At 42.9% G+C, this 25,911-nt stretch overlaps 1 protein-coding gene across 1 annotated transcript in view; it reads right to left on the reverse strand.

Annotated features, from left to right (window-relative positions):
- Positions 1-780: 780 nt before the first annotated feature.
- The window catches only part of LOC124775896 (lysine-rich arabinogalactan protein 19-like), a 90,398-nt gene continuing 65,267 nt past the window's right edge, over positions 781-25,911 (reverse strand). The window contains exon 4 of the mRNA XM_047250730.1: positions 781-864. Coding sequence (XP_047106686.1) covers positions 781-864 — 84 coding nt within the window. The remainder of the gene's footprint in view (positions 865-25,911) is intronic.

Consider the following 25,911-nt stretch of genomic DNA (forward strand, 5'->3'; position numbering starts at 1 on the left):
TAACTAACCTAAGGAAATCACACACATCCATGTCCGAGACAGGATTCGAACCCGCGACCGCAGCAGTCGCACGGTTGCGGTCTGAAGCGCCTAGAACCGATCGGCCACCGCTGCCGGCCTGTTTTAAATTATAAACTTTGCAAAAGAACCACAGCCAAGGTTTTCATAATGTCTACTTTCGAGAAGATCACGTTCGTCAAACGCGTGATCATTGGTTTACCACATGCTGCCAATAGCGTCTGAAGATGATCATTGTTGACCGAAACCGGTAATGATTGTTTTTAAATAAACTTTTTTAAATCATACTTGTGGCTGTTTGCTGTTCTAAATCACAAACTTTACAAAAACTACATCCACAGGTCTCATACATAATATCTCCTTACGAGAAGATAGCGTTGCTTAGTAGTTTGGCTGTCTCCCCCCCCCCTTCCCCTCTTTCCCCTTGCCAGCCCCCCACTCCCACCCCCCCCTCCTCCCCCACTTTTGCAATGATTCGAAGTGCGAATGTGGCTGATATATGAGACACCAATATGCAGATGTGGTGTTGTGACAGCCCTTGAAATCATTCAGCGGCGGCGCCTTGCCGCTGTTGCGCTACATCTCAGCCCGCCTCCCGCGCAGAAGCGGCCCCCGCGTGTCACACTTTGCGCGCTCGCGCCCAGCTCCATTGTGGCCAGCTAAAAGCTCCTGTTGCTCTCCACTCCACCGCGTGTAGCTTCCTTGTTTCGCTTCGCAGGATCCAGCCCGCAAAAATTTTTCGCGTAATGGCGTCTTCAAAAGTCATGCATCAGTTGTTCTGCTGCCGAATGAGCGAGGTTTTTCTTTCGTGGCGGCGGTCGTGTAAGGGTTGTCTGCCTCTCCGCGCTGGAAAAGAGTGCATAAGACACAGTGCTTGTTACAGAATGCAGCGAGGCGGCAGCGGGCGGTCGCGTCGCTGCGGAGTGTGATGTTCCGTTACCAGCTCCACTCGTTCCTACGTGCACAGAAACTCCCCGAAGTTACATATTTTATAAAACACTGTACTCTTCTCAGCTGCAGTGGTATTGGTTTGGATTACGTTAGATTGGATCACATTAGATTCGTAGTCAGATCTGTAGGGAGGAGAACCTCAAGGATATAGAGCATGTCACACATATAAGAATACATAATATGTACATATTTACAGACAATAAAGAGAAATGTTGATGTGACTTCCACAAATCCTGAATGAAACAGTCCTTTTGGTTGTGAAATAATTCAAGATATCTGAAATATATTTTCATTCAAAACGAAATAACAAACCTGTCACAAAAAACTTAGCCGGCCGAAATGGCCGTGCGGTTAAAGGCGCTGCAGTCTGGAACCGCAAGACCGCTACGGTCGCAGGTTCGAATCCTGCCTCGGGCATGGATGTTTGTGATGTCCTTAGGTTAGTTAGGTTTAACTAGTTCTAAGTTCTAGGGGACTAATGACCTCAGCAGTTGAGTCCCATAGTGCTCAGAGCCATTTTTGAACAAAAAACTTAAGTGAACAGTACAGTGAGGTGCGTGTCATAATTCTTAGTTTGTTATAGCTATGCGTCATCAAATAGCAAATTACGAGGGGCGTTCGAAATTAACGGAAGACATTTTTTTCTGAAAGCCGGTTGGTTTTGGTTCAAATGGTTCAAATGGCTCTGTGCACTATGGGACTTAACATCGAAGGTCATCAGTCCCCTAGAACTTAGAACCACTTACACCTAACTAACCTAAGGACATCACAAACGTGCATGCCCGAGGCAGGATTCGAACCTGCGACCGTAGCAGTCGCGCGGTTCCGGACTACAGCGCCTATAACCGCATGGCCACCGCGGCCGGCCTGGTTGGTTTTATTCAGGATTCCAGTATACCGTATTATTCCCCACTCTCGTCGCTACAAACTCCTATTTTTCAACATAACCTCCGTTCAATGCGGTGCCTTACGCCACCTTACTGGCAGGGCCCGTATTCCCGTTTGGTACCACTCTACTGGTCAATGTAGGAGTCAGCGTCTTGCTGCATCAATAACGTCCCCATCATCCACCTACTGCTTCTCGCGGATTGCATCCTTCATTGGGCCAAACGGATGGAAGTCGGAAGGTGTGAAATCCGGGCTGTAGGTTGAATGAGGAAGAATTGCCCAATGAAGTTTTTGTGATCTGCTTTCGGGTGCGTAGACTTGTATGAGGCCTAACGTTATATTGCAGAAGGGGAAGTTCGTTTGCATTTCTGTGGCGACGAACACGCTGAAGCCGTGTCTTCAGTTTCCTGATGGTAGCCCAATAAACTTCAGAGCTGATCGTTGCACTATGTGGGAGGATATCAAACAGAATAAGTGCAGCCTCGAACTTTTCCTTCGGAGAGAGGTAGTATGGCGCCACTGCATGGATTGCTATTTTGTTTCCAGTTCGAAGTGACGAACCCATGTTTCATCGCCTGTGACGATGTTCGACAAAAAATCGTCACGCTGAGCCTGCTAACGCTCAAGCAGTTTCGCGCAAATGATAATTCGGTGGCCTTCTGTTAGGCGGCGAGGCACACGCCTTTGAGTACCCCAAGTGTTGTCAGCACCACCATCGGGGACACTGAGTTGTGTAGAGAAGTTTCTGATTGTAACCTGTCGATCACCTCGAACGAGAGTGTCCGCACTTCCCAATGATGCAGGAGTCATAGTTGTGTGCGGCCGGCCAGCATGCGGGAGATCGGACAGGTTTGCGCGACCTTGTTGTGTTGATACACTCAGTGTGCTTTTGTTCACTGCCAGGTCTCCGTAGACATTTTGCAAGTGTCTATGGACATCTGCGATGCTCTGATTTTCCGCCGAAATAAACTCAATGACAGCCGGCCGGTGTGGCCGAGCGGTTGTAGACGCTTCAGTCTGGAACAGCGCGACCGCTACGGTCGCAGGTTTGAATCCAGCCTCGGGCATGCATGTATGTGATGTAGTTAGGTAGAAGTAGTTTAAGTTCTAGGGGACTGATGACCTCAGATGTTAAGTTCCATAGTGCTCAGAGCCAAACTCAATGACAGCTCTCTGTTTGGAACACACCACCTAGTCTGCGAATGTGTGGTTTCACACATAACTTCAAACGCCATATCCACGAGAACGTGCAGCAGTCGCTCCTGGATATCTGATGATGGATAAATTCCGAAACCTTTCGTATAAGCAATAAAGCCATTTTTTACCTGATGTTTGTCTTTTGCCACTGCGACCCAATCAGCATGAATGCAGAAGTACTGATTATTATAATAATAGTCGCCAGCCTGCTGCATCACTTTGTGTCAAATTTTGTATTGTTCATTAGTAGTTAAACTTTTTATAGCTACCAGAATGTCTTTCTAGTATGTTCTGGTGAATAATGGACACTTTTCTGGACTTTAAATATTTATAATAATTATTCTTAATTCATTAACTGATACCGAAAAATCGGTATGTTATTTATGAGTTATTTCATTAAGGAATAAATATGTTGAGAACCATTAGTTAGTGTCTCTCGTTGTTTGATCACTCCTCTGCAGAACGATCTTGAGTTCGTACTACACCAAATATGACTGGTGAACTATTTGGACTTTATTTTAAATTTGGTATCCCAATGTATAAACGCCCAGAAGTTAAATATTGAAAGAATATCATGGACTTTGACACAGCGGGACAAATTCACAAGTTTAGCAAGTTAGCGTGGTTTATTAACCATCCTAAGGATAAGAATTACTTTAAAAAAGTGGGCTTTAAGTCAGCTTTTCTTTCTTTTTCTCTCCTCCCATGTGCCGTGCTCATACTCTACTTGTTCTCAGACTTTTCTTGTAGAACAAGTAGTAACGCAAGATCTGGTAGAGACTCTCGCAAAATCATTCACTCCCGGTGACGATTGTACTAAATACAGTTCCTACTAATTATAGCCGATTTCTGACGTAATTTGTATAAGCGGAATGAATACTTACGACTCCTCAGCTAAAAGCAGTAAATTAGCATACACTTCATACCTGCATATTAGAACTTTGTCACAACTTTGATACCCTATTACAAGCACGTAAAATGGAGTTAATATGTACGTTACATAACGCGATCGTGACTGTGAATATTTTTTTATGACGTTTCAAGTTACTCTTATAATGTGGTCAATACATGAAAGCCGTACGTGTCCCCTGCGTCAAGTTACAGCATGTGAAGAGTGCTCTCTAATAATTCAAATGTCCATATTGCTTCATGTGACTGATATTACAGCTCGCAAGTTGGCTTAAATTATATGTTCGTAAGGCGCTTCCACCTGAAAACGCTATCGAATATTAAGCTACTTCCGTGTTCCACTTATTATTCCTGTGGAGATATTTTGGAAAGCGCAATATCTCCTCACCGCAACATATGAATTAGTAACAGCGTATGCAACACATACGTGTTCCTGTTCCATTTGCTCGTTACCTGCAGTACAGGCTGAGTCACATGTGAGGAGGTGTCACGCAAAGGCGAACATAGTCACAGTACGTAAAAAAAGGAGAGAGAGAGAGAGAGAGAGAGAGAGAGAGAGAGAGAGAGAGAGAGAGAGAGAGGGAGGGAGGGAGGGAGAGAGAGATGGAATGGAACGGTACGTTTAAGCGAAAATATATGCTTCAGTGCTAACGTGAACCTGTCCACAGATAAAGCTCGTGCTAAGAAGAAATAGTCCATTACGGCCAATAGCAGACGCCGATTCCAGTCACGTGATTTCCACTCCAGTCGCGGCCAGACGTTCCCGCGCAGAGCAGTTGTCAGCACCAGTTTTGTGCTTCTATGCTGCCTCGTCATAACATTGGGTAGTACTACTAATAATGGTTGCTGTTAAAGGGACACAGCTACATACGCCTGACCGCATTTTCGGTACAGGGACTTCTACGAAAAGGGCTGACAATTGTAACAAACTAAACCAAACTAAACTCCGTCCGAACGGGCCATGAAGGCCCAACGGCACCGACCGGCCGCCGTGTCATTCTCAACCCACGGGCATCACTGGATGCGGATATGGAGAGGCATGTGGTCAGCACACCGCTCTTCCGGCCGTTGTCAGTTTTCTTGACCGAAGCCGCTACTTCTCTATCAAGTAGCTCCCCAGTTTTCCTGACAAAGGCTGAGGTGCACCCTGCTTCCAAACAGCGCTGGACAGACAGGATGATCACCCATCCAAGTGCTAGCCCAGCCCGACAGCGCTGAACTTCGGTGATCTGACGGGAACCGGTGTTACCACTGTGGCAAGGCCGTTGACAATTGTAACCAAAGAGGAATATAATGAGGTCTACCAGTCAGTGGGTGAACTAAGAAACCTTGATGAATATTGGAGAGTGAAAGGGGTGAAATTCGTATCTAAAGGCCTACGAAATTTACATCACATAAGTGAAATGAAACGAATTTTCATATACAAGTGTGAAGCTATGAGAAACACTCATACTGTTGTGGAGGCAACAGCGTTATAGGGCTCCCAGCAAGATGTACAACAGCGGAAGTTTCCTTAGAAACGCGGTTGCATCATTACGAAACTCTTTTATTATCCACGAGGTGAAACATTCTCAGTCATCCAATCTCAGGCGAGAAGAAGAAAGATTTTGATGATTTGCTGTAAATGTTTTCGTTGAAGACTGGCAAAATCAAGAGGACGTAAGTTGCTACACATCCATCACTGATGATATACCTATGTTGTTCAACACAGAGGTAGATGATTGTTTAGAAAATGTTTCTGCTTTGTATGTTTAATAGTAACAGATACATAAGATAACCATTCTATTAATAGGTAATGGCACTGTTACATCATTGTATTCTGTTACGCTGATTTGAAGTGTTTTAAACAATGGTGAAGCAACGATGGAATCAGAATTTCCGGTAAAGCACTAAATATCAGCGTTACAGTTGCCAATTCGTATTTTTTTCCCTTGATACCACATACTAAAATGTCACAAATACGTTATATGATATAGCACAGCAAGCATTATACAGCAAGATGTAAGTTTTGAAAATGATTCAAGGCCAAACACGTCCAGACTGTTAATGCAAATGAGAACACGTCCAAACTTCAGTGTAATTCTTAATAAAATATTTTAGTTGTACGTTTGATTTACTGCACTGAACTGCCCTGTGTCACAAAAGTAAAGGTATTTGCATTGTAATGTGTTAGTGTATTTTCATTCACTGTACGTCTGAAGTAAGTTTTGTGTTGATTCTAAAAATGAAGGAGCCGGAGCGTAAGTTCGGTAAAGCCATCGTCAAGTTGTGGATTTGTGTGAAGACAGCAAATAAAGTCGTACTGAGAGAGTATAACTGCAAATACACACACACTCTACCAGCAGCTGAATAGTGCATGGCGAACTGAATGCATATTTGTATCAATATTATACTTAGAAGGATTTGATTAATGGTTCAATAAAGTTTGTTGTTTTTGCAGAAAATTAATTCACATTTGTATGATAGACTCTTTTCCTAACTTTTAAGGTGAGACTGTCAGAGATTCAAGCGGGTTAACTGAACTCAACAGGAGGTTGAGCAGAGATAGCAAGCACCGTACATACAAGATACATCCGATATCACAAGACCACATCTTCTGGGTAAAATGATATAAAATTTTACGCATATGGCTAAAAACTTTTTTCAAACGAACCACGCTATTTTACAAAGGTATACTCTACACACGCATGCATCTTATGCTAACGTAACGTAGCTCCGTGGTTAGACCACAAAGATACCGCGACACCGACCGACTGCCGTGTCATCCTCTGCCATACGGAGTCATATAGATGCGGTATTGGATGGCCATGGAGTCAGCAAACCACCCTTCTGGCCGGTGGTGGTGTTCCAGACCTTTTGAGCCACTGCTTCTCATCAAGCACCTCTTCAAATGTCATCACCGTTGCAGTCCAACTGATTATAAATGCGTGTGTTTCCCAGTCGGCGGTACTCCGTCCTGGTGAATAATAGAATTCTTGGCATATTCTAGTATCTGTGGAAAAGGCTAGATCAGCAAAATAATTACGAGCGAGCGCCGGGCGTATATCTATTTGTAAAAACAAAAATCAGCAACATACATCTGGTGTCAAGATCACTTTTAATTTCATGCTTAAGTTAAAATCCACTCCAGGTTTGTATTTGCATTCGTTGAGAAGATACAGGCCAGTTCAAAAAGATTTCGGGCTTGTAGCCGGTCGTCGTAAACTTCATTGCACGATATTTAGGCTGGACAACTGCCAGCCATCTTCAGGACTGACGTCAGTCCCCGTTCGGCTCACCTGAAGATGGCTGGCAGTTGTCCAGCCGAAATATCGTGCAACGAAGTTTGCGACGACCGGCTACAAGCCCGAAATCTATTTGAACAGTTGATTCGCCGGGAAAATTTCGAATTTTACAGATACAGGCCTGTGTAGTCAAATGACTGTATCAGTGGTTTTCCGATCGCTGTACCATGGAAGCAGGGTTCAAATCAGGAAGGCAGGTGTTTTATAGCCGGTTAAAACAAGGCCGGCGAACTATCGTAAGAATGAAGGAGATTTTATTCGCATTCACTGATAAGAGTGCAACTTGGGTGCTAAATCTATAGATACTTGGCAGGATGTCAATGAGAGATTGTCCCTGTCATCGTTTCCCTGCCAGCAGATACAGGACGATCTCGCCCCCTGACCTGGCCCCTGGACCTTGGAGACATTATCCACAGCAGGGAATTCTTTTGCTGAGTTGAATGACTTGATAGGTGATGGGAACAGGAGGAAACTACAGACCAGTCACAGAGGGAGATCAGTAATTAAATCGGTTATGTTCTTGATAAAAATACGGAAATGCGAGGCTTTTACAAGAATGGGATTTAGCCAGCCCACAGTTCTGGAGTAAATGGTACATGGATAATTTGTTCAGTCCCTAGAGAAAATAGTAATCCGAGATGAATCTTGGGAATTGAGAATCACGAACGAAAACAGTTAGCCATGCGACCAACTGTCTGCCACGTACTTAATTGTGAACTGGAGAGTAGTGATATAGATGTAGAAATCATTCCCAGTTGTAAAGAATCCTAGAACCGCCATCGAAAAATTTTGAACGAAAAATGATGCGAAACGACAGAGCTGCGAATAAAATAGATGTTTATGTACTAGGTGACCGGTTTTGGGTTAATACTCATTTTCGAACCAACCAAGGCTTGCAAGTTAAACGTACGTCCAAAATAACACTAAATAACGAACTTTAATGATATTCACTTGGGACCGGTTGTATATTTACCACCATTATATTCTGTTATTTTGGACGTACATTTAAGTTTGCAAGCCTTGTTGGTTGTAAAATGGATACTAATGAAATGGGTACTAACAAAATGGGTATTAACCTGAAACCGGTCATCTGCTAAATAAACACCTAGTTTATAGAATTGGAAGGATAATCAGCATTGGCCGTATTCTGTTGTTTTATTGTCAGCAAAATCGATTTTCGGTCACTTAGTGACCATCCTCAGTGCTGTAATATACAATTAAAATTGGTAGGCACTGGTATCAAGCTACAACCACAAGCTTAGAGCGATCACATTTTATGTATGAATTGGAGAGTAGTGGTATAGATGGTGATGACAATAAAACAACATAATACGGCCAATGCTGATTTTCCTTCCAATTCTATGCACTATTTGGTCGTGGTGCACACAACACGCCATGGAGTCGCCAATCAATAAAACACCTAGTTTGTTCACGTCTCTTGCTGTCTTTTTGCGTCATAATTGAGTAAGATTAGTTGTCTCAAACGTTCAGCATGCTGGAAGTCTATATCAAAAGAGGGAATCCACCGTTTACTTTTTGATAGCGAAGCCAGCGACTACATAGGCTCACGTTCCGTAAACCAAACTCTATGCCGATTGTAAATTACAGACGTAACTAATTAGAGCCCCATGATGACTATTACTTTATTCTTTGGCCACATTGTAGCGGAGTTTCCGTCCGTGTGGACAAATAACTGACACAATACAACGGTCACCTTCAGCAGGTTTTAGAAGAGATTCCGTTTCGTTAAAAGGGCGTACTGGTTCTCTTTGAGCAACGTCTTGCCACGCGGGGTAGCCGTGCGGCCTAGGGCGCCTTCCCGCGCTTCGTGCGGCTCACCCCGTCGGAGGTTCGAGTCCTCTCTTGGGCATGGGTGTGTTTGTGTTGTCCTTAAAGTAAGTTAGTTTAATTTAGGTTAGGTAGTGTGTAAGACTAGGGACTGATGACCTCAGAAGTTTGTTCCCATAGAACTTACCACAAAATCGCATCGAACAACGTCTTCATATCATTGTCACTACCTACATGTTCTTTAAAATCAGACCATAATAAAATAAAAGGGAGTGTTATAGAAAAAGCATCACTGTAATGCTGAACCACATTGATACATGATGTCCTTGCCAGTCGCATTTTCTATTCAAGTTATTACTTGCGTGGGATATGTGAGGACATGAATGAGAGCAGAGACAAATTTTCCTGTTTGACTAATGTTAGCTTGTTTTTCAGCTTGTGGCCATTGCTAGGTTTCCCCGTCGTTGTCTTCGTAGACTCGAACTCTGTTAAGCCCATCGCTTCGTGCTGAAACGCAAGATCCCGAGTCCCCCAAAGTTGGTTTACGCTGGTGAAACGGCGCAGCTCACTTGCTGATGAGCAGAAACGTGATAGCCGCAGCTACTGCACATTTAGCTGACCACAGATATTGCCAAGAGGTAAACACGATTGTTTATTTGTTCGGCAAAGTTCAACACAACTGCCCACTGGCTACCTGACATTTCTGCTTAACTCAGATATGCAAGCAATACCACCAACCACTGTGTGCTTACACCTGACCAGACTGCTAATGGCCTTCTCGAGTTACCGCTGTTAACATTGAGAAAGTGTAGTGTTACTTCCCGCCTTAACGACAAAGTGCTAGGAGCACTTAAGCGTTCATCCACAGGAAGAATGCGAAATGACAAACCAACAAAGTTCTCAGAACATTACTGGAACTACTTTCCGTTTTCAGTTCTCTTGTTTTCACTTCGATGTCTCCGTGCAACAGAAGCCGAAAAAGTTATTTCTCAAGGAAAAAATATAGCCATGACACTAGCATTTTGAGATATTAAAGTACGTAAAGGTGACAACACTTTCAGGTGTGACGAATATTACTGTGAAATTCTTTAAGGAACCGGTTAAGCGCGGTAGCCGTGTAGTCTGAGGCTTCTTCCCCCCCCCCCCCCCCTCTCCGCCCCCTCCCCGTCGGAGGTTCGAGTCCTCTCTCGGGATTGTGTGTGTGTGTGTGTGTTGTCCTTAACGTAAGTTAGATTAAGTAGTGCGTAAGCCTAGGGACCGATGACCTCAGCAGTTCGGTACCATAGTCCTCATCACAAATTTCCAGTTTTTTCCAACCGGTTACGAGCCAATAGGGAGCGCTGCATTGCTGACTGCAGGACGCACTGTCATCAACCCACCCTGTTTTATGTGCCATAGCAAAATATTACACATTCACAAAATTTCGAAAGTGACGGAGAAACCATTGTATTTTACATCGAACAGATGAACATCTATGTGTTTCTTCCAGTATTGTATTTTACATCGAACAGATGTGTTTCTTCCAGTATTGTTAAGAAGAGAAATATTTAGATTTAATAAATGACGCCCCATTCGCTCATACTGTTAGTAACCAAATCAGTGGGATTTAGTACTACCAATCGCAGTTACATTTCATCACTGTGGCTTTCAACATCACCTCGACCCTTACGTAGTATGGAGCAACTGAAAGTGTCACCCCAACTGCGTAAAGATACAGTAACAGCTGTTGTCCCACGATCCATCGGAAGACAGATGTAAGGAGATTAAGTTCGCCTAAGATAACACATCTCAATCTTTGAATGCGAGTATTGAGAAACCACGTCCAAAAAGCTAAAATTTTCAGGACATATAAAAACCATTCCAGGTCTTAAAATTATGCTGGAAGTCTGGTTTTCTTCTCATTGTTCTTGGAAATGAATGTAGCGAGAAGAATGCTAATGCGCTGTAGACAATCATGATATGTTTTCTTGAGGTTAAGTTAAAATTTATTTAGTGAACATGTGAGCTTTCTCAATATTTTGTGACAAATAAGCATAAATCAGTAGTCATACTTTATTGGTAATATAGACATAAATGAAACAGATTATGTCTATTTTCCATTTTCTTTGGAATTAATACTCCACACATGGTTCATTCTTTGGCCAGTTGTAAATGTCAGTGTACGAGTTCTGGATGATTTCTTCTTTTGCTGGAAAGGTGGAAATCGCCTTAGTTCATGCACTTTCTTGTCATTTATAAGCACTATCTTTTATTATCTTTGTTTACAGCAGTGCTGAAACACACAATATTTTCAGAAAGCCCATATCTTTTGTACATGTGGGGGTTTCTCATCGGTTTAGGTGATGCAATGGCTGTATAACAAACATTTCTGATATATAACTTCCAGAACATAGGGGTTTATCTGTATCTTGATTGGCCTATATGTATAAGGTACAAAATCATAGGAAACTCAATTTTGTCAAAAAATGGACACGTGAGGTTTCTAAATATTCCCGTTCGGTTTTTCTTGAAGTTTCGGTTCCTTTATTGGGTGTCCCTTTCTGGCTCAAAAGCTGAGGGGTGTAATAAAGTGAATCTTCCTTACAGTGACAAATTTTAAGACATCGAAATCAAATGTTAATTATCTTTACGTGAGCAGACTGATATTTATTCTACATTTTATGCTACTCGCTTCCTCGTTTGTACATGTCATGAGATACTCCACGTTTCTTCTTGTGTGCCATGTTCACCCGAGCCACATATTCGAAAGAGGTACGAAGTCAAGGAGCGTTTGAATGCTACGGTGTGTCAGTAGTCTCCGACATTTTCTATGGAATTGCGATGGGGTGATTTAACGGGCCAGTAGAGGTGCAGTACCGCGCCTGGGCATTCGTCAAACCAGAAAACTATGTATATAGCTCTGTGAATACGTCTGTTGCCATCCTGGAAGGCTGGGTGGACTGCTGTGGCCTGTTGTGGGGTTGTGAACCACTGAGGGCTACGGCGGGACGAAGCCTCTCCGTCGTTTCTAGGTCCCCGGTTCAATACACGATACACACACACAATCTTGGAAGGCAGGGGTGTCAGCACCATGCTCTTCATTAAAACAAGGAAGAGCAGCAACTGCTTCCTGAGAATGTTGCAATAAAAATCCTGTTTCGTGGTCACGACAACAAGAACGAGTGGGCGCAAGTCTGAAAACTAAAAACACCCCCAAAACATCATAGAACCAACTCCAGTCTATACTTACAGCCTCACTAGGTTAACAGTGCACTCGACGCATTGCGTCATTCGAAAAAGAAAAGTTGCGGTCTGTCTGGTCGTATAACGCGTCCTCGGTAAAGCAGACAGATGCGCGACGCGGGAGCGGCAGCTTCAAATGTCGCGCCCGCCCCTGGTGCCACCTGACGTCGCCGGTGCTGCCACGGGCAATAGCTCCGCTAGCTGCCCGGGTCGACTTATGCCCGCGCGCCACATTGGTCTATCTGATTGACTGTTGATGATGTCATCATTCCTATATATCATCATTCCTATATAGGCGAGAAAGCGTAGCAGCCCCGAAAGTCAATGAACTCTTGACGACGATGGCGGAGATGGTCATCGAAAGCTCGAGGACTTTATTGGAACTGATGCGGCTTGAAAACCGAGAACGTTTTATGGAACTATCCTTTCTCACTGCTCGTCAGGTCACTGATGACAAGATTGAAGTTACTCCATAATGTCTTAACATGTATATTACCATCTTGTCCCTTCTTCTTGTCAATGTTTTCCATATATTTCTTTCCTCGCGGATTCTGTAGAGAACGTCCTAATTCCTTACCTTATCAGTCAACCTTATTTTTGATATTCTTTTGTAACACCGCATCTCAAATGTTTCGATTCTCTTCTGTTCCGCTTTTGCTAGAGCCCAATGTTTCACTGCCATACAATGCTGTATTCCAAACGTACATTCTCAGAAATTTCTCCTTCAAATGAAGGCCTGTAATTGATAGGAGTTTTCTCTTGGCCAGGAATGCCCTTTTTTGTCAGTGCTAGTGTGCTTTTGATGTCCTCCTTGCTCCACCCATCATAGGTTTATTTTGCTGCCTAGATAGCAGAATTAACGTAATCTATTTCATGATCACCAGTCAATGGTGTTAAGTTTCTCGCTGCTCTCATTTCTGCTACTCCTTATTACTTTCGTCTTTCTTCGAATTACTCTCAATCCGTATTTAGTAATCGTTAGACTGTTCATTCCATTTACCAGATCCTTCATTCTTCTTCACTTTCACTGAGGATAACAATGTCATAAGCGAATTTTATCAGTGACATTCTTTCGGTTTGAAGTTTAATTCCACTCTTGAACTCTTCTTTTATTTCCGTCATTACTTCTTTTATAAGTATAAACTAAACAGTAGGGGAGAAAGACTACATCTCAAGCAGCTTTATGTGCCCGTTATTGACCCCGTGAAATATATTGAAATATAGTCTTGGAGTAGTGTCTTTGAGTTGTAACCATAACGGTCAGTGCTACCTGATTCGAAACCACCCATCACCTAAATCTACAATAAAAATCATCAGCAATGGTGGCTGAAGACTTTCGTTATAACGAGCCATCCTCGTTCTGCCAAACGCCTTGTCAAAGAGGGGGGGAGGGGGGGGGGGGGAGAAACCGACAGAGTTTCAGGGTAGGAAATTGGGTAGGAAATTGCCCCCAAAAGAAGAAAGAATCAGAAATGATTAAAGGCATGTGGTTGGAAAAGACAATGGAAACCAGAGCATTAAAAACAAACACTGTGTATCCCAGTACATGCAGTACATGTGCCCTGTAACTGAAAAGTGTCATGATGATTTCTCCATGGCAATAATAAGAGAAGAAAGCGTAACATTCTACGAGTAGGAGCGAGAAATGTCAGAAGTCTGTGTTAATGTAACTAGAAAATCTGAAAAGGAAAAAGCCAGAATTCAGTCTACATGGAGAGGGATCGGTAAGTTGAAATGGAAATGTTTCTGCTCAGACGAATATAGAATAATATCTTCAGCATCAGAAAATAAAATAACAGGAGTAAGATTCGTCATGAGGGGGAAGTTAGGGGAGAAAAAGAGTTACATTTCAGTGATAGTATTGTTCTCATCAGAATCGACACAAAACCTATACCAACAACAATAGCTCACGTATGCATGCCGACGACGCAATCAGAATATAAAGAGGTAGAGAAAGTATATAACGATACTGAAATCCTAATTCAGAATGTAAAGGGAGACGAAAATCTAATAATCGTGTAGGATTGGAAAATTGTAATACCAGAGAGAATAAAAAAGGAGAAAGAATTAGTTCTGCAAAAATTGGAGGTATTTATAGCAAGAACACCGTTCAAGAATCACAATAGGAGGTGGCTTACTGGGGAAAGGCCTCGAGAGATGGACGCTTGCAGCTGGATTACATTATAGTCAGATAGAGATTCCGCAATCAAATATTTTACTGTAAGGCGTACCCAGGAGAAATACAGCCTCAGATCACAATTTGCCAATGATGAGTAGACTGTAATTAAAGAGAACTGTCCGAAAGAATCAATGTAGATAGGAGGAAGTACAAAAATGATCAAGAAAAGCCGCGAATACATCAGTATAACACTTGGGAATGAATAATATAGGAATTGCAGGGAATCCAAAGTTAAACTGCGTGAAAATCGCTGAAGGAATTGAAAAGGAAATGGTCGTCTGAAGAACTGATACAGCAAAAACAAATGTCTAAACAACCTAGTGATATTAAAGGCAAAGATACCAGTATTATGAGTTCAGAGAGGAATTCCACTGTTAAACTCATTGGAGCCAGCGCACATGTGCAGAGAATACTCTGAAGGTCTTCACGAGATGGAGGGGGGGGGGGGGGGTCGGGGTGGAGCAAATTGCCTGATTACTTCATAAAAGAGGAAATGAGCGTCGATATGGAAGATATAGGGGATTCTGTATTAGAGTTTAACAGAGCTTTGGAAGACTTGCGATCAAATGAGGCGGAAGGCAGAGATAACATTCCTTCGGAGTTAGTAAAACCATTGAAGGAAGTGGCAACCAAAAGATTACTGAAGATCGTGTGTGGAATCTGGTGGGTCCAGTGAAATAAGTCCGACTTGCAGGAACATACTCGTATCACACAACAATGGCGAAGATCGCAGGAGCATGTCAGCGCGAGAACTATGATATGATCAGCTTAACAGCTCACGCATCCAAGTTGCAGTCAAGAATAATATATAGAAGAATAGAAAATAAAGTAGAGGATCTGTCAGCTGGCAATCAGCTTAATTTTAGGAAAGGTAAGGAGATCAGTGATGCAGTTCTGACGTTACTGCGTATAAGAATTAAAAGAAATATAGATTCGTTCAGATTTGTCAATCTCGAAAACTCGTTCGACAATGTAAAATGGCGCAAAATTTTCAAAATTATCACGAACCAGATGAAAGCTATAGGGAAAGACGAGTAATATGCAATATGTACAAGAGCCACGAGAAAAAGTAGGAAGACCGGTGCTCGGACTAGAAAGGATATAAGACAAGAAGGTAGTCTTTCGCCCCACTTGTTCAAACAGTACATCGTATAACCAAAGACTGAAATAAAAGAACGGTTGAGGAGCGGAATTAAAATTCAATGTGAAAGGATATCAATGAGGATGACCTTGCTTTCCTGAGTGAAACTGTGGAATAATTGCACGACATGTAAATATAAGAGAGGTGAAAGTAATGAGGAGTAGCAGAAATGAGATTAATGATAAATTTAACACGAAAATTGGGGTTGACAAACGTCTACATCTACATCTACACGATTACCTTGCAATTCACAATTAAGTGCTGGCAGAGGGTTCATCGAACCATCTTTTTAAGCTACTTCTACACCATTCCATTCTCGAATAGCGAGCAGGAAAAACGAACATTTAAATCATTCCGTCCGAGCTCTGGTTCTCTTATTTTATTACGATTATCAATCTTTCCTATGTAGGTGGGCGCCAACAAAATATTTTTACACTTTGAGTATAGTGTTTGTGATTGAAGTTTCGTGAGAAGGTCCCGCCGCAGCGAAAAACTCTTTTGTTTTAATGACCGCCACCCTAACTCGTGTATCGTATCCGTGGCACTCTCTCCCCTATTTCGAGATAACACAAAACGAGCTACCCTTCTTTGAACTTTTTCGATATCTTTCGGCAATACTATCTCATGCGGATCCCACACTGCGCAGCAATGCTCCGTAAGAGAGAGGACAAGCGTAGTGTAAGCAGTCTCTCTAGTAAACCTGTTACATTTTCTGTTATGCCAATAAATCGCAGTCTTTGGTTTGCTTTCCCTATATTATCTAAATGGCCGTTCCATATTAAGTTATTCGTAATTGTAGTTTCTACGTAGGGTGAAGGGTCACATGACTATCTAATAACAGTTGTACCCCGTGTACAGCACTTCAGAGCAACCAGTGTGTGTCTGAGGACGATGTACTGAACAACATTACATTAGCAGTTACGTCATTTTTAAGTGTGGTAGTACTTGTATTAAGGGCAAGCCATTAATGTATATTTATCCCTGGGAAGCGAAAACGTGGACGCAAAACAGTTAGTCTACACAGACAGGTGTAGTCCATTCAGGGGTGCCACCTTGTGGTGCAGTTACAGCCGTGCTGAAAACATCAGGTCGTAAAGTTTGTGATGGGTTTGTGGGAAGACTGTTCGACGCAGAGAAAAAACAACCTCCTTAAAAGAGCACAAGTCTGTAAAACTATCTCTGTTGCAGCCTGTATAAGATTACATAACAGTTTTTCCACAGGTCTTCAAATTGATGATCGTCCTGGGGTAAAAGTCGAACGAATTACTTCATAACTAGCCTCTGGAGATTGCGTGCTCATAATATCAAAACACACGCCAAATAGCCCTGAAAAATGTTGAAAAAATGTCATATAGAACTCAAACTCTCCCCTTGTAAGCCCCATCATATCGATAAAGTTTTCTTAACATTAGCAAATATAATTTGAACATGCAGCATAGCTACTGTACGAAGTTTACGTTGAGTACCATACATAAATGCAACATCACCAAACAATTAACAGACAGCCGTCATTAAAGCGAAGATTTCAATGAATTTCAGTTTCTCTTTACTCATTCATGGTGCACCAGTATGTGTCTGTTGTGTCGTTGCTAACTAAACTTGAGTAACCGGTCAACAGGAAGAACCCATTACTAAAAGCTTCAGAGTAAAATTAATGAGGAAACGCTAGTATTACTAACGCCTTCCTTCTTTTAATGTTTGAGAAGAACAGAGTATCTTCTTAATTAGGGTTTTCCAGTTTGCTGTAGAGTTACGTAAACTATCGTGCTTACGATTTGTTTTAAAACACTGCTCGCTAATTTGTTTCCAGTGGCTGGTCTCAAAAGGCAAGCAAATACCCACAATGTCTTCATTTCAGCGGCGTATGATGTAAAAATTTCACGTTCTCGTTGGGTGGACGTACATCTCACTGGAAAGATTCAAAAGATCTTACGACTGCGCCAAAGTAAGTAACAATCAGTGCATGGTTTTACAATAAAATAATTGCGTGTGAAAGATTGGAACTGCGCAGGCAGCCAATCACTGTTGTCACTGGACAGTGCTTAAGCTTTCACTGATGCACCGTTAACATATGAAAACCAATAATTCCCGTAATACGAGGGGTGTTTTTTTAAGTAAGTACCGTTTGAAAAATTAAAAAAAGACGTGTTAAGATACCTCAATAAATTTATTTTTACATGAAAGCCTGTACCTTAATCTACTTTTTTAGATAATTTCCGTCAATACTGAAGCACTTGTCATTACGTTGTACCAGTTTTTGAATACCCTCCTCATATAAGTATGCCGCCTGACTTGTTAACCACTGCATCACCACTGTTTTGACTTCGTCATCGTCTTGGAGACGCTGACCTCCCACGTGTTTCTTCAAGTGCAGGAACAGATGGTAGTCACTGGGCGCAAGATCGGGGCTGTACGGAGGATGATCTAGAGTTTCCCATCGAAAAGATGTGATGAGATCTTTGGTCTGATTCACCACATGCGGACGGACATTGTCTTGCAGCAAAACGATGCCCTTGCTCAACTTCCATGGACTGTTGCTTTGATTCTGGTGTGACGTAGGCCACCCATGTTTCATCGCCCGTAACAATTTGGCTTAAGAAATCATCACCATCGTTGTGATACCGCACAAGGAAAGTCAGTGCACTGTCTAATCGTTTGGTTTTGTGCACATCCGTCAACATTTTCGGTACCCAACGTACGCACAATTTTCGGTAATTCAAGTGCTCGGTCACAGTGCCATACAAAACACTACGAGAAACATTAGGGAAGTCATCCCGCAAGGAGGAAATCGTAAAGCGTCTGTTTCTCTCACCTTATTGTCCACTTCCTGCACCAAACTATCATTAACGATCGAAGGACGCCCACTCCGTTGTTCATCATGCACATTTGTGCGGCCATCCTTAAATGTTCTCACCCACTTTCTTCCCATTCCATCACTCATAATGTTTTCTCCCTAAACTGCACAGATCTCACGATGAATAGCGACCGCTTTTAGGCTTTTAGCACTAAGAAATCTTATAACAGCCCGTACTTCACAGTCGGCGGGACTCACGATTATCGGAGGCATCTGAAACACTCAGTACACAACGTAAACAAGGAAGAATCAGACTGTAATGGTGTCAGTGCGTAGAGTAAGGTACAGGCTTACATGTAAAAATAAAATTATTCAGATATCTTAGCACGTCTTTTTTTAATTTCAGAACGGTACGTCTCGTAATGTAGGTAGAGAGGTAAAAATTGACACACTTGCTTGAAGTAACATATGGATTTATTGGAGCCAGAAATGTGCACAAAGTGACTATGAATGGCTCTTCATGTGATACAAAGGCAATAAGTAGTATTAAAGGTGATTTTTAGTAAAGACGATGTTCTTTATAAGAGTTGCTCAACGGACAGGTACAATGTTGTGAACAGTACTGTACAGCATGTTAGTAGGCATGGTGAGAAACTGCCGTCGGATGTTTTTTTTTTTTTTTGCGTCCCTTATGAGGTCGGACAATCGCGACAGACTTGCGACTGCAGGTAAATCCACATCCAATAAAGACACGGAGTGACGTCTGCGTCCTGGGGCGCCAAGCAGGACGGACTTGACGGCTCAGCACGCGATGTGTGAAGGAGGTTTTTCACACGTATAGCCATATGTGATGGAGCACCATTCTGGATAAAAGTCGTAGCTTCCAGCAGGTGTTTATCGGCCAGGCTACGGATGATGTAACTCCCTTCTCACTACAGTTCTTTTTATACACGATTCTCACACGGCATAACTGACGCGCTGCTGCCCACGAGCTATTGGTTGGCCAGTTTATGCATTCGTTTTTGCTTTGAATAAAACTTCATCTAATTTCAGGGATGTGAGGCAGTTTTTACTTCTCTTCCTACATTATTCCGCGAATTAGTGCATTTTCAAATGTTAACGGACTTTTTGGTCACACTGTAGTTTCCTCTATAGTCTGGATCGTGCAGTTCGCCGCATTCAAATATGCCACTTGCCTTTTTTATTTAATTTTTTCAACACTCTTAGTCATTGCACCGTTTTCCCTTTCACTTTCAGCGGAAGCTTGGCGGATATGTATTCATCACCACAAGAGCCTGCTTACGTTATACTCACACCATGAGTAATGGATACTCAGGTACAGCAGGCACCGCATACAAAGCTCTAGAAAAACTCAGAAGAACCTGCTTATAGTTTTCTTCGTAGATCTTCCATTTGATAACAAATATGTCTGCAACCTGAACCGACCAAAATACGGTTATGATCCAATTAGTTTCAGTTCGGTATCGTACTACACCTCTGCTTTAAAGATGCCCAAATTTTTTGTGCAAGCGTTGTCTCTGAGCATGGAATAGGGGGAGGATCGTGTTTTTCCATTTTATAAATTCACATATAATCAAATCTAGCCAAGCATTTGTTAATATTGACAGGTCTTTTATCTGCAAATTGAACAAACGGCGGCAGGGAATGAGACAATGCACTCATATTTGGGAAGAGCGATTTTTAAAAACTAGTCCCACCACCAAGATTTGAGTTTTCCCCGATTTTCTTAAATTAGATCAATGCGAATCTAAGTGGGCTCCTTTCAGTAGAGTACAATCGATTTCATTTACTATCTTTATGCAACAAGACTGCATGTTCCGTAATGACCTCGTTGGCGGGACATAACACCCTAATAACCGATGACGGACGGAGCAAGGAGGACATAAAAAGCAAACAGAAATTTCTGAGAATGTATGTTTGATGTACAGCGTTGTATGGTAGTGAGACATGGACTGAGGGAAAACCACATAACAAGAGAATCGAAGCATTTGAGATGTGGCGTCACAGAAGACTGTTGAAAATTAGGCGGGCTGATAGGGTAAGGAATGACGAGGTCCTCTGCAGAATCGGCGGGGATAGGAACATATGGAAAACACTGACAACGAGAAGGTGCAGGATGATAGGATATCTGTTAACACATCAGGAAATAACTTCCATGGTACTAGATGGAGCTATAGAAGGTAAAAACTGTAGAGGAAGACACAGATTGGAATGCATCCAGCAAATAATTGAGTACGTAGGTTGCAATTGCTACCTGAGATGAAAAGGTTGGCTACACGAGAGGAATTCGTAGAGGGAAGCATCAAACAGAGCACTGACGATTCGTTCTTCTTCTTCGGAAGGTCATTAGAGACGGCTCACATATTCGGATACGGGTAAGGATGGGGAAGAAAGTCGATCGTGCCCTATTCATCTACCGTACCGGCATTGGCCTCAATCGTCTAAGGAAAACCACGGAAAACCTGGATGCCCGCTTGACTATTAGAACCGCCGTCACCCCGAATGCGAGTCCAGTGTGACCTTCTTCGGGTTATTCTTCGGAAGGAGCGCTACTTGCACTCAGCCTAGCCTTCACCTCTCAGTGATGTGAGGAGTCGCCAGGTACGACACGTGGTTCGGACTCCACGTTAAACTGTAGCTCCCCTTTCCACCATTGCGTAACTGGGGTGGATTAAGGACACGCAAGTCGCCGAAGTGCCGTCCAATTGGAAGACTTGTACCCGGCTATTGAGCAACGCTCTTTTATTATTAATAAGGTACTGCAGGTAAGCCATATCCGTATGAAGTCAGAGCTTGACATTGACGGTTAGATCACGCAGAACTATCACATTCTGGGTACGTTGATTTCGCCTGCTGTTCCTAACAGTGCAAGACATTTTCTATGGACTCAAGATCGGGTGGTTTAGTGGGCCAGTCGAGATACATAGCGTACTCGAATGTCGTTCAAAATTGGAATGTATTCGTGCAGCCCACTGAACACCGCAACTTGAATACGAGTGTGTCCACAGCATCGAGATGTAGAAGACTGTAAGTGCGCATCGAGAATGTGGAAATAAAAACCAGGTTCATGTTCACATTCTTATGGTACAGGAAAGACTCTTCAAAGACTGCCTGTTAAAACCTTCACGACCATCGGGATGTGTTCAATGATAGGTTGTCAGAAGCCAGTGGGAATATGCTACATGTTGTTCCTCCGTGTCATTGTCCCACGCTAAGGGAAAGCCCGTTAATTGTTTGCAGAATTTTTATAGTTACAGACTGCAGCTGTAGGTTGTGCTGCATTCAAGTTTCACTGTTAACCCTTGGCTTAAAAAAATGCCATCGATTTCTTATCCCACTTGCAGATCAAATGATTGCATTGGAAAGAAAGACGTGACTGTCAAAATGAAGAGAGCTGCTGGACACGCAATGACTGTCTACAGATCTATGATGCCCTTCTATGGACACCTATTTGGACCATCTACTAAAAAGAAGGTGAAACAAGAAAAGGTGCGCAGGATGTCTTAGAGCAAGAAGGAAAAAAGTTCTTTGTGCAAAATCTGTTTTACACCATATCACAGGTCGGAGCACTGATTTCAGTGTCACATGAGAGCCGCGAATTTGAATGTAATGATGAAGAGTTTGACATTTGGAATAATCTACCGAAATGTCAAATATTTGCAATCATAACTACCATCCAGGTGTTTCTTCTGAAAATACGCACCAAACATAAAAATACAGGATAACCATTCACGTCATTACCACAAGGACATGTGGGTTCCACGATAAAATACCAGTGGGACACAAACGGGCCTACTCATAATTACAAATGATGCACAAAAACATGGAAACACCTCGCGGAAAGCGCGCTCGAGCATAAAAAGGTGATGCTAAGCAATCCTGCAGGTTGCGTTGTTGTATTTCGTCACGAACGGCAAGAGTACAATCTCCTCAGCATGTTGTGACTGTCAGTCGTGGTCAGAACAGTTTTCTGTATAGCTGTCAGTGCATTGTTAACTGAATTAGAACGTTGGCAAACCGTCGGAGCTCGTATGGTCCGTCTTCCGTAATCAGTCGAGTGCAAGCGTTTGGTAATTTAAGAAGCAACATATCGAAGACTTATACCGCATACAGGGAAAGCGGAAAAACATAATCCGCTAAGTCACAACGCTGACGAAAGTGTGTTGAGTGATCGGTCACTGAATAGGACTGTACGAAAAATAAGAGGACGACAACTGCAAGAGCCAATGCAGAACTGAATGTCGCACTTGAACGGTCAGCAAAAAAATAACACAAAGAAAGTTTAACAATCACGGAACTGCAGTGCGAGCTGGAATTCCAAAGCCATTCATCAGTGATATAAAAAACATGGAAAACATGGTGCTTAAGCCATAAAATCTGGATTATGAAGCAATGGTAGAAATTCATTTGTCCGGATGAGTCTTGTTTCACATTGTTGCCAACTTCTGGACAAGTATACGTCCGAACAGTAAGATATGGCGAGGATTTGCTCATGATTTCGGCAGCCAAATCGTGGTATTCAGTGGACTTAAGGATTTTGTTACCACTTTGGCTGAACATGTCGATCATACGATACAATGTTCGTTTCCCAGTGGTGATGATATGTTCCATGCCGACAAAGTCCCTGTTCACACAGCACGCATCGTGCAGAACTGGTACCGTGGCACAAGGATGAACTGTCGCATCTCCTCTGGCCACAACAGTCGCCAGATCTCAGCATTATCGAGTCTTTATGGCGTACTTTGAAGAGGAGTGTGTGTGGTCGCTATCCACTTCTATCATCGTTACGTGAACTTGCCACTATTTCGCAAGAAGAATGGTATAAGATCGTTCTGAAAACCAAAAAAACACCTTTATTTATCCATTCCGAGACAACTTGGACAGTGTTGTAAATGACTGTGGTTTTCCTACACCATATTAGCTATGGTAATGTGTTGTGTTTTTGGTGTTTCCACATTTTTGTCCACTCCCTGTGCCTCTATGGTTTCATAACGCGGCTGCATGACACACAGAAAAATGACACCTATATGTGGATGCAGCTTTCTCGAAGTTTCGATGTGCTGCTTTTGCAAGATACTCGACTCCAAATGTCCAGCCGGCCGGAGTGGCCGAGCGGTTAAAAAAAATGTTCAAATGTGTGTGAAATCTTATGGGACTTAACTGCTAAGTTTATCAGTCCCTAAACTTACACATTACTTAACCGAAATTATCCTAAGGACAAACACACACACCCATGCCCGAGGGAGGACTCGAACCTCCGCCGATGACTGCAGCGCCCCAGACCGCTCGGCTGATCCCGCGCGGCCGAGCGGTTCTAGGCGCTTTAGTTTGGAACCGCGCTGCTGCTACGGTCGCAGGTTCGAATCCTGCCTCGGGCATGGATGGGTGTGATGTCCTTAGGTTAGTTAGGTTTAAGTACTTCTAAGTTATAGGGGACTGATGCCCTCCGATGTTAAGTCCCATAGTGCTCAGAGCCATTTGAACCATTTTTTGAACCAAATGTCCATTGTTGCAGTTCCCATCTCAGTGATTCCTCAGAAACCGGTTGAGATGCATTCTGTGACCGCAGCAATTGCTATCTGGCTTGAAACCGATTTTCATTGACAATACGTGGCGCCCGTTTCCGGTTCCTGTCACTTAACATCCATTTGCGACCATTATTGTTACTCTTTAACAGTGGTTCTCCTCTCCTCATATACATGCAGGACAGTCTGCGTCGAAACACCAACAAATCGGGAAACTTCAATGTGATAGGTTCTTACTGACATTCTGTCACGTTCTCCATGCCGCTAAATCTTACTGGACTGATTCCACATAACTGAAAAGGACGTACACACATCACGGTCAATGGTGGAGGGTCGCATGACCTGCTGGTACCAGGTGTACACCATCTAAAGCGCTCCGAGGCGATTGATTTTCTATTATAAGACGGTGATTAATACTCGTCTCGTGAGCTTACATTTACGTTTTGTACTATCGCGAAATATGGGAGAGAGTGTCACGGAAATGATACAGGATTTGGGCTGGAAATCATTAAAAGAAAGACGTTTTTCGTTGCGACGGAATCTCACGAAATTCCAGTCACCAACCTTCTCCTTCGAATCCGAAAATATTTCGTTGACACCGACCTACATAGGGAGGAACGATCACCACGATAAAATAAGGGAAATCAGAGCTCGTACAGAAAGATATAGATGTTCATTCTTTCCACGCGCTATACGAGATTGGAATAATAGAGAGTTGTGAAGGTTGTTCGATGAACCCTCTGCCAGGCACTTGAATGTGATGTGCAGAGTATCCATGTAGACTATGTAGACGCAGACTTAGTCCAGAGATGCAATAATTATTTGTGGAGCTAATTTTCGTCATTTCGAAACCCACCCGGATAACCGAGCCAATTAAAGCGCGCCTTGGAGCCCCGGAACCAATCCTGCAGGAGAATTAACGTCGGGAGCCGGTGAGCTGGCCAGCCTGGAAGAGGTTTTTAGGCGGTTTCCCGCATATAACTAGGTAAATACCGGGTCGGTAGGCACGTCCCGCTTCAGATGAGATTCTCACATTTCAACATGTGATTTACAAACCTACCACTAACATTGTCAGAACCCACATAGCCGGCCGGAGTGGCCGAGCGGTTCTAGACGCTACAGTCTGGAACCGCGCGACCGCTACGGTCCCAGGTCCGAATCCTGCCTCGGGCATGGATGTGTGTGATGTCCTTAGGTTAGTTAGGTTTAAGTAGTTCTGAGTTCTAGGGGACTGATGACCTCAGAAGTTTAGTCCCATAGTGCTCAGAGCCATTTGAACCATTTAGAACCCATATAACTGCTAATCCCCTACAGAAAGGGAAGAAAGCCGAAACAATTAATTTAAACCTGTTGTTTATTATTCTTATGTAAGACGTGTACAGTAATTTGGGAAGACTTTGGCGTCTGCTGTATCTGGTATCTTTTCCGCCGTTACCCTAATTGAACAGAGGCAATGTTTACCCTATCATCGATGCAACAGGTTTATTGCTTGTTTGCTGCCATTGGAGTTGGAGTTCCGTATCTAAATCGGTAAAAATGGAACCCTTTTAGGATCACTTTTTGTCCGTCCGTCCGGCTGTCAGTCTCTTCCTTCGTTTGTTATGACCCCCTTTTCTCAGGAACGGACATGGGTATTACTTAAGTCTATGGTCCCTTGGTGATGTAAAAAGAATTAAGCTTCTAAGTAATTGCAGTCATAAGATACGGTCATTTATGTCTGGTAAACTTGTTATGAAAACCGGTAGATTAACCTACATACATGTTGGGCCTGGTGGTCTAGCGGTGCCGGCGCGGTAGGAAAAAAATGAAAAAGGAGTGAGGTATTCAACGGTGAACTTGAAGAGGTTTCATGTGACGCCTGCCCGAACGAAATGTAGAGGACAATGAGAAGAAAAAAAGAAAAAAAAGAGATAACGTAAAGTGCCTGCAAGTTGGAAGTCGCAGGACCTAATCTCGGTCGTTTCACGAAATTTTTTTGCCTTCGTTTTAATCTA

This window comes from Schistocerca piceifrons, chromosome 2 (assembly GCF_021461385.2).
Source record: "Schistocerca piceifrons isolate TAMUIC-IGC-003096 chromosome 2, iqSchPice1.1, whole genome shotgun sequence".
Classification (NCBI taxonomy): domain Eukaryota; kingdom Metazoa; phylum Arthropoda; class Insecta; order Orthoptera; family Acrididae; genus Schistocerca; species Schistocerca piceifrons.